Source organism: Crinia signifera, chromosome 8, assembly GCF_055691185.1.
Source record: "Crinia signifera chromosome 8, ASM5569118v1, whole genome shotgun sequence".
Classification (NCBI taxonomy): Eukaryota; Metazoa; Chordata; class Amphibia; order Anura; family Myobatrachidae; genus Crinia; species Crinia signifera.
This window is the reverse complement of record NC_139224.1, coordinates 153,624,086-153,637,521: the sequence shown is the minus strand read 5'-3', so window position 1 is coordinate 153,637,521 and position 13,436 is coordinate 153,624,086. Positions and strand designations below refer to the sequence as shown.

Sequence of the window (13,436 nt, the reverse complement as noted above, 5' to 3'; positions counted from 1 at the left end):
CTCTCATACATACATACACCCTGCCGCTCTCATACATACATACACCCTGCCGCTCTCATACATACATACATACATACACCCTGCCGCTCTCATACATACATACATACATACATACATACATACACCCTGCCTAGGGTGACCAACTCATCCCTTTACTCCGGGACACACATTAATTACACAGGTTCTGTGGCTGGCTTTCACTTGTTTTAAAACTGCCACACCTCAAGACTCCAGAAATGGTTTTAAACTGCCACAGAACCTGTGTAATTAATGTGTGTCCCGGATTAAAGGGATGAGTTGGTCACCCTAACCCTGCCGCTCTCATACATACACCCTGCCGCTCTCATACATACATACATACATACATACACCTGGTTCCTGCCGCTCTCATACATACATATACCCTGCTGCTCTCATACATACATACATGGTCCCTGCCACTCTCCTACATACATGCATATATACACCCTGTCCCTGCCACTCTCATACATACATACACCCTGCCACTCTTATACATACACCCGGTCCCTGGCGCTCTCATACATACATACACCCTGCCACTCTTTTACATACACCCGGTCCCTGATGATCTCATACATACATATATACACCCGGTCCCTGCCACTCTCATACATACATACACCCGGTCCCTGCCGCTCTCAAACATACATACACCCGATCCCTGCCACTCTCATACATACATGGTCCCTGACGCCCTTATACATACACCATGCCGCTCTCATACATACATCCTGCCGCTCTCATACATACATGGTCCCTGCTGCTCTCATACATACATACATACATACATACACCCTGTCGGTCTCATACATAATGTACATACATACACCCTGCCGCTCTCATACATACATACACCCTGCCGCTCTCATACATACATACACCCTGCCGCTCTTATACATACATACACACACCCTGCCGCTCTCATACATACATACACCCTGCCGCTCTTATACATACATACATACACCCGGTCCCTGCCACTCTCATACATACATGGTCCCTGACGCCCTTATACATACACCATGCCGCTCTCATACATACATCCTGCCGCTCTCATACATACACCCTGCTGCTCTCATACATACATACATACATACACTCTGCCGCTCTCATACATACATGGTCCCTGCCGCTCTCATACATACATACACCCTGCCGCCCTCATACATACATACACCCTGCCGCCCTCATACATACATACACACACCCTGCCGCTCTCATACATACATACATACATACACCCTGCCGCTCTCATACATACATGGTCCCTGCCACTCTCATACATACATACACCCTGCCGCTCTCATACATACACCCGGTCCCTGATGCTCTCATACATACATACACCCGGTCCCTGCCGCTCTCATACATACATACACCCTGCCGTTCTCATACATACGTACATACACCCTGCCGCTCTCATACATACACCCGGTCCCTGATGCTCTCATACATACATACACCCGGTCCCTGCCGCTCTCATACATACATACACCCTGCCGTTCTCATACATACGTACATACACCCTGCCGCTCTCATACATACATACATACACCCTGCCGCTCTCATACATACATACATACACCCTGCCGCTCTCATGCATACATACACCCTGCCGCTCTCATACATACATACATACACCCTGCCGCTCTCATGCATACATACACCCGGTCTCTGCCGATCTCATACATACATACGTACACTCTGCCGCTCTCATAGATACATCCTGCCGCTCTCATACATACATACACCCTGCCGCTCTCATACATACATGGTCCCTGCCACTCTCATACATACATGCATACATACACCCTGTCCCTGCCGCTCTCATACATACACCCTGCCACTCTTATACATACACCCGGTCCCTGACGCTCTCATACATACACCCGGTCCCTGACGATCTCATACATACATATATACACCCGGTCCCTGCCACTCTCATACATACATACACCCGGTCCCTGCCGCTCTCATACATACATACACCCGGTCCCTGCCGCTCTCATACATACATGGTCCCTGATGCCCTTATACATACACCATGCCGCTCTCATACATACATGGTCCCTGCTGCTCTCATACATACATACATACACCCTGCCGGTCTCATACATAATGTACATACATACACCCTGCCGCTCTCATACATACATACACCCTGCCGCTCTCATACATACATACACCCTGCCGCTCTCATACATACATACATACACCCTGCCACTCATACCACCACTTTTATACATACATACACTGCTGCTCTCATACATACACTGATGGTCTCATATATACATACACCCGGTCCCTGCTGCTCTCATACATACATACACCCGGTCCCTGCCGCTCTCATACATACATGGTCCCTGACGCCCTTATACATACACCCTGCCGCTCTCATACATACATCCTGCCGCTCTCATACATACATGGTCCCTGCTGCTCTCATACATACATACATACATACATACACCCTGCCGGTCTCATACATAATGTACATACATACACCCTGCCGCTCTTATACATAATGTACATACATACACCCTGCCGCTCTCATACATACATACACCCTGCCGCTCTCATACATACATACACCCTGCCGCTCTCATACATACATACATACACCCTGCCACTCATACCACCACTTTTATACATACATACACTGCTGCTCTCATACATACACTGATGGTCTCATATATACATACATGCACCTACCTCCACCCTCATCCATTTATATGCAAATATATACTTCGACCCAGTAAACGCCCCCCCCCCTCCCCCATATATTAATCCCCCATCCAACATTCACAGTCACACAGAGACCGCCTTACCAGGGATGGTGACTTCAAACAGCCACTACTCCGGGGCGGGCCTCAGTTTGCCGCTTCTTCCGATGGGGCACTGGCACTGCTCCCAATCCTGCTCCCGGCTCCATAGTCCTGCTGGAGCGTTGGTGGTCTCGCTGCAGGGGGCGGCATTGGCACCTGCACACAGGAACCTGCGACCCTGCGTCCAGTCCCGGCCAAGCACACCTCCTCCCTCCCGCTGTTCTCCTCCAAGCCCTGCCTCCTCGAGTCCTCTTGAGTCGCCGTCCCAGTGCCCCCTGCGGCCCCGCCTCCTCCCGCCCGCTGTTCTCCGAGTCCCGCATACAGTAGCAGGGCGCCGATTAATGTGGTTGATGGAACAACCATAGAGGACTCGAGGAGGAGGTGGGGCAGTGGACAGCAGCGCCGCACGGAGAGAGCCTGAGAGGAGAACAGTGGGCGGGAGGAGGCGGGACCACTCTAGGAAGAATCTCCACTCCGACTGCAGCCACCAGTGACAGCCGGAGGAGGCGGGGCCACACGGGGACTGGGCTGAGGCTGAGCCTGCAAGTGAGGCCGCCTACCGCTGAGCAGTCAGCCCAGCCGGAGGTGAGCTGAGCTCGCTGTACATTTGTCTTGTTTATTTGTTTGCGCTGCATGCACATCTTTCGGCCTCACTACCGTTGGCCTCCCGGGAAAGTTCCCGGTAGATTTAATGGCCAATCCGCCCCTGCCTCCTGCCATATCCGTCTGCGCCGGGTCCCGGCTCTTCCGGCTACTGCTGCTAATGAAAAGTGACACTTGGAAAATGGCTGCCCCCATACAGCAGATGAAAAACTGTCTGCAGTATGGGGGCAGCCATTTTCCAAGTGTCACTTTTTGTATTAGCAGCGCTGCAGCAGTAGCCGGGAGAGCTGGGACCCGGTGCAGACAAAAGCGCCGGCGGCAGAAGGCAGTGAGTAATAATAGTCCTGCAGCCCCCCCCCCCCCCCCCCCCCCGGTGCCCACACCCTCTCAGCGCCTTCCCGCCACCAAGGGGGCTGCGGGACTATAGTTACGTCACTGCCCCCACCATGCGTGGCCAAGGAACGCCACCTCCCCACCCCTTCCTCCCACTGCGAAAGGTCCGGCGACTGGGTAACTCACCGTGGCCATTTGCAGTCGTGCACAAACCCCAACCATCAGGACAGGGACTGAATTTGAATCACTACGAGTAGTCGGGCAGCTGCCTCAGGGCAAAAATTTCTGCGGCCTTTGAGCATGTACCAGCTGGTGCCCCCAGAGCTTCTTGGGAGACAGGTAGAGAATGATGCCCCTCTGCGCTGTTTGTGATTTGCACACAGTTAGAACAGCCAGACAGTAAATGGCCGTCAGCTTTCTAACTGGTGGATGGCTGGAAATTTCCACCAATCAGAGTGCAGCATTCCCTTCCTGCCTCCCAGCCTGCAGCCAGGCAGTGAATGTCTCTCAGCATGCTGGTTGGTGGATGGCTGGAGTCATACACCAATCCTACGGAAGCATTCTCTACCTGCCACCCAGCCTGCAGCCAGACAGTGAATGTCTGTCAGCTTGCTTATTGGTGGATTGCTGGAAGCATGTGGAGAGAAGGCGTGGGACCGCAGGAGGGTTAAGTTATGATTTTTCTGTATTTATTCCCAGTAATGGGTGTGGGCCCAGTAAAGGCCAACAATGCTGTTAAGACGGCCATGGACAGAGCGCAGCTGCAGGAGAGAATCTGAGTCATGCCACGTTATCCAGTGCCTTACCTGATCATAGGGGATACATTCATTCTTACAGTGGTTCCCGTTCTCATCAAAGGTCCAGTCAGTGAGAAAGTTGTGGACACAAGTCAGATCCGATCGACAAGCTGCAAACCTGCGGATAAGACAATGACACGGGCAATAATAACGGGACAATATGCAATGGGCCCCTTAGTCCATCAACATAGAGGGACATCAACACAAAGCCCATGAAATTGATATGGAGCCTCAGGGCCACAAACTACTTACCAGTTGTCACAAAATGATTGGCACAGGGGCACGTTCTGTATAGCAACTGAGATGTTGGGATGAACCCAGTGACCAGCGAGTGGGGAGCACTGATAGAAGCATTCAATCTTCTTCATGTAATTCTCACATCTGTAACACACAATACATACATATATAGAAAGACACTTACATCTGGGGAACAGACTGAACATTTTGCCATTTCTCCATTCTTATACTTGGGTGCTTACACACTGGTACTTACACACGGGTACTTACACACGGGTACTTACACACGGGTACTTACACCTGGGTGCTTACACCTGGGTACTTACACCTGGGTGCTTACACATGGGTACTTACACCTGGGTGCTTACACATGGGTACTTACACCTGGGTGCTGACACCTGGGTACTTACACCTGGGTGCTTACACCTGGGTGCTTACACCTGGGTGCTTACACCTGGGTACTTACACACGGGTACTTACACCTGGGTGCTTACACCTGGGTACTTACACCTGGGTGCTTACACCTGGGTGCTTACACCTGGGTACTTACACACGGGTACTTACACACGGGTACTTACACCTGGGTGCTTACACCTGGGTGCTTACACCTGGGTGCTTACACATGGGTACTTACACCTGGGTGCTTACACCTGGGTGCTTACACCTGGGTACTTACACCTGGGTGCTTACACCTGGGTGCTTACACCTGGGTACTTACACATGGGTGCTTACACCTGGGTGCTTACACATGGGTACTTACACCTGGGTGCTTACACCTGGGTACTTACACATGGGTACTTACACCTGGGTGCTTACACATGGGTACTTACACCTGGGTGCTTACACCTGGGTGCTTACACACGGGTACTTACACTGGGTGCTTACACATGGGTACTTACACCTGGGTGCTTACACACGGGTACTTACACTGGGTGCATGGGTACTTACACCTGGGTTCTTACACACGGGTACTTACACCTGAGCATATACACACGGGTACTTACACCTGGGTGCATACACACGGGTACTTACACCTGGGTGCATACACATGGGTACTTACACCTGGGTGCATACACATGGGTACTTACACCTGGGTGCTTACACACGGGTACTTACACCTGAGCGTATACACACGGGTACTTACACCTGGGTGCTTACACACGGGTACTTACACCTGAGCATATACACACGGGTACTTACACCTGGGTGCATACACACGGGTACTTACACCTGGGTGCATACACATGGGTACTTACACCTGGGTGCATACACACAGGTACTTACACCTGGGTGCTTACACACGGGTACTTACACCTGAGCGTATACACACGGGTACTTACACCTGGTGCTTACACACGGGTACTTACACCTGAGCGTATACACACGGGTACTTATTTCTGCCATTTGCGGGATCCTTCTTCTGTGTGTCTTATCAGTGCATTAGCGTTATTGCGGCTTATTCAGTCCCGCATGTCGCGTGCCGGATTCACCCCCTTTGCCAATGTTTGGGGTTTGCCCATGCGCATTCATACACATGTGCAAACCCGGGAGCGAATGACTGTGGCAAGTTTCACACAGAGGGGGCGGGGCAGACACCTGGCCGGAACAGGGGACTGCTTTCCCATGAAAACACTGGACGTTCCCCTGGGAACACAGACGGGTGGATGCCTGCTCAGGGTGGGTGGCTCACGTCACTTTACATCCTCCCCCGTCCCCTTTTCAGCCATCTCCGTGTGAAATAAAAGTCAGTTTTCACTGAATTTATTTCCGAAAAGAGTAATGAAATAATTCCATGGTCGGTGAGCATATAATGATTCCTGTACCCTTCCGCCACATGCGAGGGTGAGTGTTCTCGTACACATTCCCTCACATGCTACTAGCGAGGGGATGCAGGTGGCACTGGTAGTGTGTGTGTGTGTGGGGGGGGGGGGGCGCATTCGGCGGGGCGGCAGACAGCGCTGACCTGTTCGCTAGGCTGCGATTATAAGCCTCAGGCCCATTATTATTACTACATCCCACCACACATTGCCGGATATCGCATCGTTAATAATCGCACATGCACTAACATATGCCACTGTTTTCCCATAAGAGCAGAGCATGCTGGGAGGGATCTGTGATAGATCTCTCAACCAGTGCTGTGAAGCATAGCCCATAGACTTCTATAGCATAATGCCAGCTTTTGCTGGCATTACTCACTCTGAAGCGCCGACGTGCCGGGTTTAGTGCACCGGTATATGCGGTAGAAACCCTGAAGACGGGGTTTTTACCTAATTTTCCCTTTAGTGCATCAATATGTATTAATAAAGTTCTGTATTGTGGGAATCAGTGATAAATGTGCCTAATGCCTGTTTTGTACATGATCTGAGTGCACAACGATGATTCAATAAAAGCTGAATAAAAACACAAATCTCCCTCCAAAACTAAGGGCCTAATTCAGACCTGATCGAAGGACAAATTTGTTCTCAAAATGGGAAAAACCGTCCTGCACTGCACATAGAGCAGATATAAGATAGGGTTGTCTACTTTTAAAGTATCCTCTCCGGGAGAAGCCCGGAGAGCAGACTGTCAGCAGCAATTTGGGGGGGGGGGGGGGCAGTAATGATGTAGACACAATCAAGCCCTTCGGTACTACAAATCCCGAAATTCGCGGGTCTACAAGGAGGGGCAGGACTAAATGATGCGATTTGCGCCTACCGTGGATCGCGGGAAATTAACGCTGCTGCGAGAGCGATGTGAGGGGAGGGTAGCGTCAGTATCAGGGAGGGTTGCCCACCTTTCCGTTGGGCCAGGGGGTGGACCCGATTTTCGTGAGCCTTACGGCCATTCCGGGAGGGTAGGCAACCCTAATGTAACAAGTGCAGAGAGAGTTAGATTTATGTGAGTTGTTTGGTTCCTGTGCAGGGTAAATACTGGCTGCTTTATTTTACACTTAAATTTAGATTCAGTTTCAACACACCTCACCCAAATCTAACTCTCTCTGCATATATTAAGTACCGTCAGCATGTATGTAGAAGGGACTGCAGCAGGCAACTGCTGCGATCCCTTCATCACCGCCAACAGCTGCATCCTCCATTGGTTTGATGCAATGCTGCCCGATTTACCAATATCCGGAATGTGAAGCACTGCTAATCGCGCATGCACAGACCCCCTGACATCCGGCTGAGCGCATCACACGAGCCATGTCCCTCCGTGTTCCAGCAGATGCATACCGCCGATGGGAGTACATATTACAATGCAATCCTGGGTGGTAAGATTCCGCTCAGATCTCGTTGTATAAGTGATCCTTGGTAAATGGGTCCCCGAGTCTGCAACTTATACTAATACTGCTACAAATCCCTTTGAATGGCGTACGCACGTGCTTCCGAAGGACTGAAGTGCCCCTTGCAGCACCTTTAGACACTGAAATACCGCTCCTATGCATCCGACATTGCTGCTGCTTCTGTGCAAATCATAAAATATCCAACTGTAGTTCACCCCTCAAAGTCACTTCTAGGAAGGGCCGGACTGGCCATCTGGCACTTATGGCAAATGCCAGAGGGGCCGATGGCCAGGTGGCCTGATTTCTTTGTGCAAGGTGGAGGCTCCACCTCCCAATCCTGGACTCGTGGAGGGTCAGGCGTCTCTCTCTGAAGTCCAGGAGAGAGGCGGGCATCACACGCCACTATTCCCCAAGCCAGGAGAGGCATGCGCGGTGGATGTGTGCGCGCACGTGCGCATGCCCGGCGTGTGCGACAAAGGCCACACGCATGCACAAATGGCAGGGCTGATTCGGCGGCCCAGTCTGGTTCTGCTTCTCGGCTCAGTGGGGCTGATCCAGACAGAGCTGAGTGAAAGTCCATTTGCGGAGCATTTCATGCATGATTTTTGTTATGTGCCTGCGCAGTATGAAGTGCGCACATGTTCTGATTCAGATGTGGTTTCCTTGTAAGCGACAGCGATGCACTAGTATGGTACAGGAGGCGCTGTTGCCCAGCTGCGTGGCCCTTGGTGATGTGCCAAGGTGGCTACGCAGTTGCTACAAAGAGGCCAATAACGTCTTAGTGAGGACTACAGCCATTGTGCGTCCAGCGTCGCAGGACCCGTACTGCACTAGCACACTTCAGGATCTGAATTAGACCCACAGTGTAATGCAGTTGAAATCAAACGTTATATATATATAGTAAAACCCATTCTATGCTGGCATCAGCAAAACTGGGGGTCCAAAAGCAAATTGTCTTTATCAGCAAGAGGCTATGCCAGTCAGGTGAAGCCCACAACACTGGGGGTGGTAATTCAGTACCGATTGGACAGAGATAAATACAGCACCGTTACGTTGGTGGGGGTCTGACCATGCTCAGACCATATATTTGCGCATATGCCGGATTGGCTGAGCCATTTGCTCCAGAGGGGGTGGGCGGGGGCAGACAGGAGTCCCCATGAAAACGCAGATCATTCCCCTTGGAACGCGGGCGGGTCATGTGATGTCAGCCGCCCGCCTCCTCTTCTGACTTTAATTTCCGAAGGGGAGAGAAATCATTTGATCAAATGATTTCTCTCCCCTTTCGACAGAAATGATGGGATGCGTTCACCTACATCCCCTCGCATGTTACCAAGAGGATTCGGCGGCGGTGGGGACACACACACACACAGACGTCCAGGAGGTGTTTCAGGGTGAACAACTGCCGCTTAGCAAGCCTAGCTGAATCAGGCCCTGGGTCCCACCTGCAGCCAGCACTATGCTGGTAACATAACTCCCAACTATCCTGATTTCACATATCTCACAACGAGGACGTCCTGCTTCCTACATCGCCATGCGGAGGAGGTGTCGCTCTGATTTATACAGTCGGTTACAGAGTAATGATCATTTCCAGGTGTTGTATTAATTAGCAGATCGGTGTTTGCGCATTGGGAGCCGGTCTGTTGAGTGCAGACCGCTGTTTCCTCTGCTGTATGAGTGATGGCTCCTAGGGGAATAATGACCGCGCTTTGCTGGGACTTGCGGCCAACAATGTTAATCTTCCCAGTGCGCATTTTGGCTTCACAATATTTATGACTTCCAGAACCAGGCTGAGATACATGGGAGGATAAAGCCTGGATTCCCTTTATCAATATGTGTTATCCTGGCAAGCTGCTCACTTAACCCTCCGCTGCCTTTACTGGCTCACGCTGCAAACACGCAGGGCAATTATATCTATATATACACAGTATATGCACCATCATCATTACTATACTGAGCATGTCCTGTGTCGTCACTTGATAATAATATACGTCGCTTCTCCTTCCCAGCATGTGGTGATGGCAGTATTCACCCAACGCACATTAGATGTGATCATGGAACATACCAGTCTTAGGGGTGCATTTATCATTAGAGAGTGATGCCGGCGCGGTGACATCGCCGGACATCGCATTGCGGTATCCTGCAATACAGTCTGGTTTTATCATCTGGAAGGCGCAGGGACAGGGCCTGCCCCCCCCCCCCCCGCGCGACCCCACTGACCGCACTGCGCTGCAGGGGGGGATCGCGCAATACATCTAAAGTAATACGCGTTCCCTGGTGGGGCTCGCTGCGCTCGCCACGCTTCGGGCTCGGTGGCTCGCTGCGCTCGCCACACTATATAAAATCAGCTCCATGCCGACGTGGATAGTGGGGGTATGAAAAAGGTTAGAGGATGCGTACCGCCACCCCTCGCTGGCTCGCTGCGCTCGCCACGCTTCGGGTTGGCGTTCATAGTGGGGGTGCCGTTGGGGGTGCTTTTAACATACTAAGCACCCATCACGGTTAATTATCTTATAGGGGGCACTTTTAACATTGAAAAACCCATTAGGGTGCTTATACAATTTAAAATCGCATACCATTGTATATGCCATACAATGGCATACAAAGCCATACAATGCGATGGTATACAATTTAAAATTGTATAACATCGCATGCCATCGGGTAACATCGCATCGCATACCATCGTATGCCTTATGGTCTGCGATGCGATGAGCGCCATGCTAGTACACAAGTACCTAAAAAACATATATGGTATGTAGTGATATGGTAACAATGCAAAACACACATACAGTAACTGATTGATGGGCGCTTCTTTTTCAAGGTATTGCTGGTTGCTAGCGTCAGGGAGGTGTTCATAAGGGTGGACACAGCATTAGGGGGTGCCTGTGCACCCCTAACACTTAATGTGCGCACGCCTATGTCTGTCGTGCTTTTGTTCCTGTTAACCTATCGCATGTCACACCCCCAATCCTCGGTATAATGTTAATCCACTCCAGGTAGTTCTACATCTGGCAGTAGGGATTCTGGCACGGGAATTTCAACTGATGTTTGGGAATTGGGCACGGTCTCCAGGCAGAAGTCAGGGTGCCAGCATTAACATAGGCATGAGCAGTACATTTTATTAGTGTGTAAACAGCTGGAGATGAGTGCTTCATTACAAATAATGCCAGGCAGCACCCCCATTACATGTTACACCAGGCAGAGCCCCATTAAATATTACACCAGGCAGAGCCCCATTACATATTGTGCCAGGCAGAGCCCCCGGTACATATTACACAAGGCAGAGCCCACTTTACATATTAAAAGAGAAGACTGCACAGCGCTCGGAGAGGAAAACCCCCTAACATCCCTCACTCCTTGGGGGAAGTCTCGGTCCCCCTAGTAGTACAATTGAGAAGGTAGGAGAGGGGAGTGCTGGCGCTCAGGGGTTTGGTAAGGATAGTTAGGCGTATAGAAAGTCAGATGCTGGGAGCAATAACTGTGGGCTGGGTGTTGTGATGATGAAAGCAGGGGGCAATAACTGTAGGCTGGGTGTTAGGATGATGTATAAACTGGGAGCAATATCTGTAGGCAGGATGTTGATAATGGAGGTGATGGGAGGGTGATCCCCAACTACGGTAGATGTTACGGTAACCTGTCCTACGGAGAGGCAATGCCTGTTGTCTCACCGATAGGTGATGGTGTCACGGTACCCAGATCCCTTCACGTCAAGTCCTGGAGTAGATGATGTACCTCCGAAGATAACGTAAGTAGTTCAGGGTATGCAGGTGGTATGTAGAAAAAGGTGGTAGTAGCTTACCGTATGGTTCCGATGTATCAGCAGATATCGATGATGCGTGACTTCCCCGAGTCCTGATGTGCTGACACGGTTCCAGAGACTAATGTGTCCGTGTAGTGGGTGGAAGGGGACTTGTGGGTGCACGTATAACAAATGAGAGGTGAACTGGTGTAATTACAAAGGTACTATTTATTGTGACTATTAACAGATAGCTAGTAACAATAAAAGTATTACCAGTGAAGGGTTTTACCAGTAACAACTGGAACAATGAAAGCAAAAAGTGGGGTAGCAAATTATTGCCATGAGGGATGTAGCCAAACGCGTTTCATCCTGGATTAGGACTTTTTCAATGGCAGAATAATTTTTCTCCTTTTTTCACTATGAATTTCTTTGGTGCCCATTTATTATGTAATATTTGCGGCTAACCCCCGAAAACGGTTATCAGCAAATATTAAGTACCCCAGCATGTATCACGGAGGGACCGAAGCAGGAATGTCCAATAGCTGCGATCCCTCCTGTCCACTCGCAACTGCCTCCCCCATAGGTTTCTATGGTGGATGTGATTCTGCCTGATTTACCATCTCAGCTTCTGTAGCTACCGCCACCTGAGAATGTCGGTAGCCCATTGTAGCCTATGGGCTACTCACCGCACTTCTGGCCAGAGTAGCCGATGTGCAGTGTGCTCGGTGGGTAGCCGGGGGTCAGCCAGGGCCGGTGCCACCACTAGGCAGCCTTAGGCATTTGCCTAGGGCGCCGGCCACTGGAGGGCGGTACTCAGCCGCCGAGGAGAGGTACCATAGAAAGCAGGGAGCGGGGAGCAGGTGAGTCAGTAAGCATCCCTCCCCCAAACCCCCCGCTCAGATCCCGCCTGTGAATCAACTCTGCCCCTCCCCCTCGACACAGGGTGTCCGCCGCAATATCGACCCTCACAACACCCCCCCGCTGGTCAGCGGGAATCAAGCGTCCAACACCCCCCCCCCCCCAGTATCGTCGTCCGCACCCCCTCCCCCCCCCCGAGCGCGTGTAGTGCCCGCTGAAATTGAACGGCGGAGGGGGGGAGCGACCGGGGGGGGGGGGGAGATTGCTTGGGGCGCAGACAGGGTTTGTACCGGCCCTCGGGTCAGCACTGACAATGCATGTGCAGACCCCCCTGACACCTGGCTGATTAGTTAGCAGGAATGGGCTCCTTTTTGGAGTTCCTGTCCCCAGTGCCAGATTAAGGTCTAAATGGGCCTGGAGCTGAAAATTATCAAAGGCCTATTATGCGCAATAATAGGGGTTGTGGCCAGCACCTAATAATGTGGGGGCGTGACCAGTGTTCTGGTTGGGTGGTCTGCTCATGGGTGTGTCTCTATTTGTGTAAATACTTTCAACTAATTATATATGACTGGAAAAGGCAGTGGGATGGCATAGGAAAAATGCAGGGAGATATATTGGCGGGTGCCCTCCAACGGTGCACCCGCAGGATGCCAATGTCCTAAGATACTTGCGGGCTGAGGCGGCAATTCAGTCATAAAAAAAAAATACTGAAAGCCAAAACTTGGTAGACAACATTTCAGCACCTTTTATGTGGTCACCTAAGTTTA

General features: G+C 51.1%; 1 protein-coding gene across 3 annotated transcripts in view; it reads right to left on the bottom strand.

The window, feature by feature from the left end:
• Positions 1 to 13,436, bottom strand: part of LOC146026626 (riboflavin-binding protein-like) — a 53,924-nt gene that overhangs the window by 24,684 nt on the left and 15,804 nt on the right. For all 3 annotated transcript variants that reach the window (XM_083157443.1, XM_083157445.1, XM_083157444.1), the window contains 2 exons: positions 4,832 to 4,960; positions 4,589 to 4,697 (listed from right to left, as the gene is read on the bottom strand). In XM_083157443.1, coding sequence (XP_083013569.1) covers positions 4,589 to 4,697; positions 4,832 to 4,960 — 238 coding nt within the window. The remainder of the gene's footprint in view (positions 1 to 4,588; positions 4,698 to 4,831; positions 4,961 to 13,436) is intronic.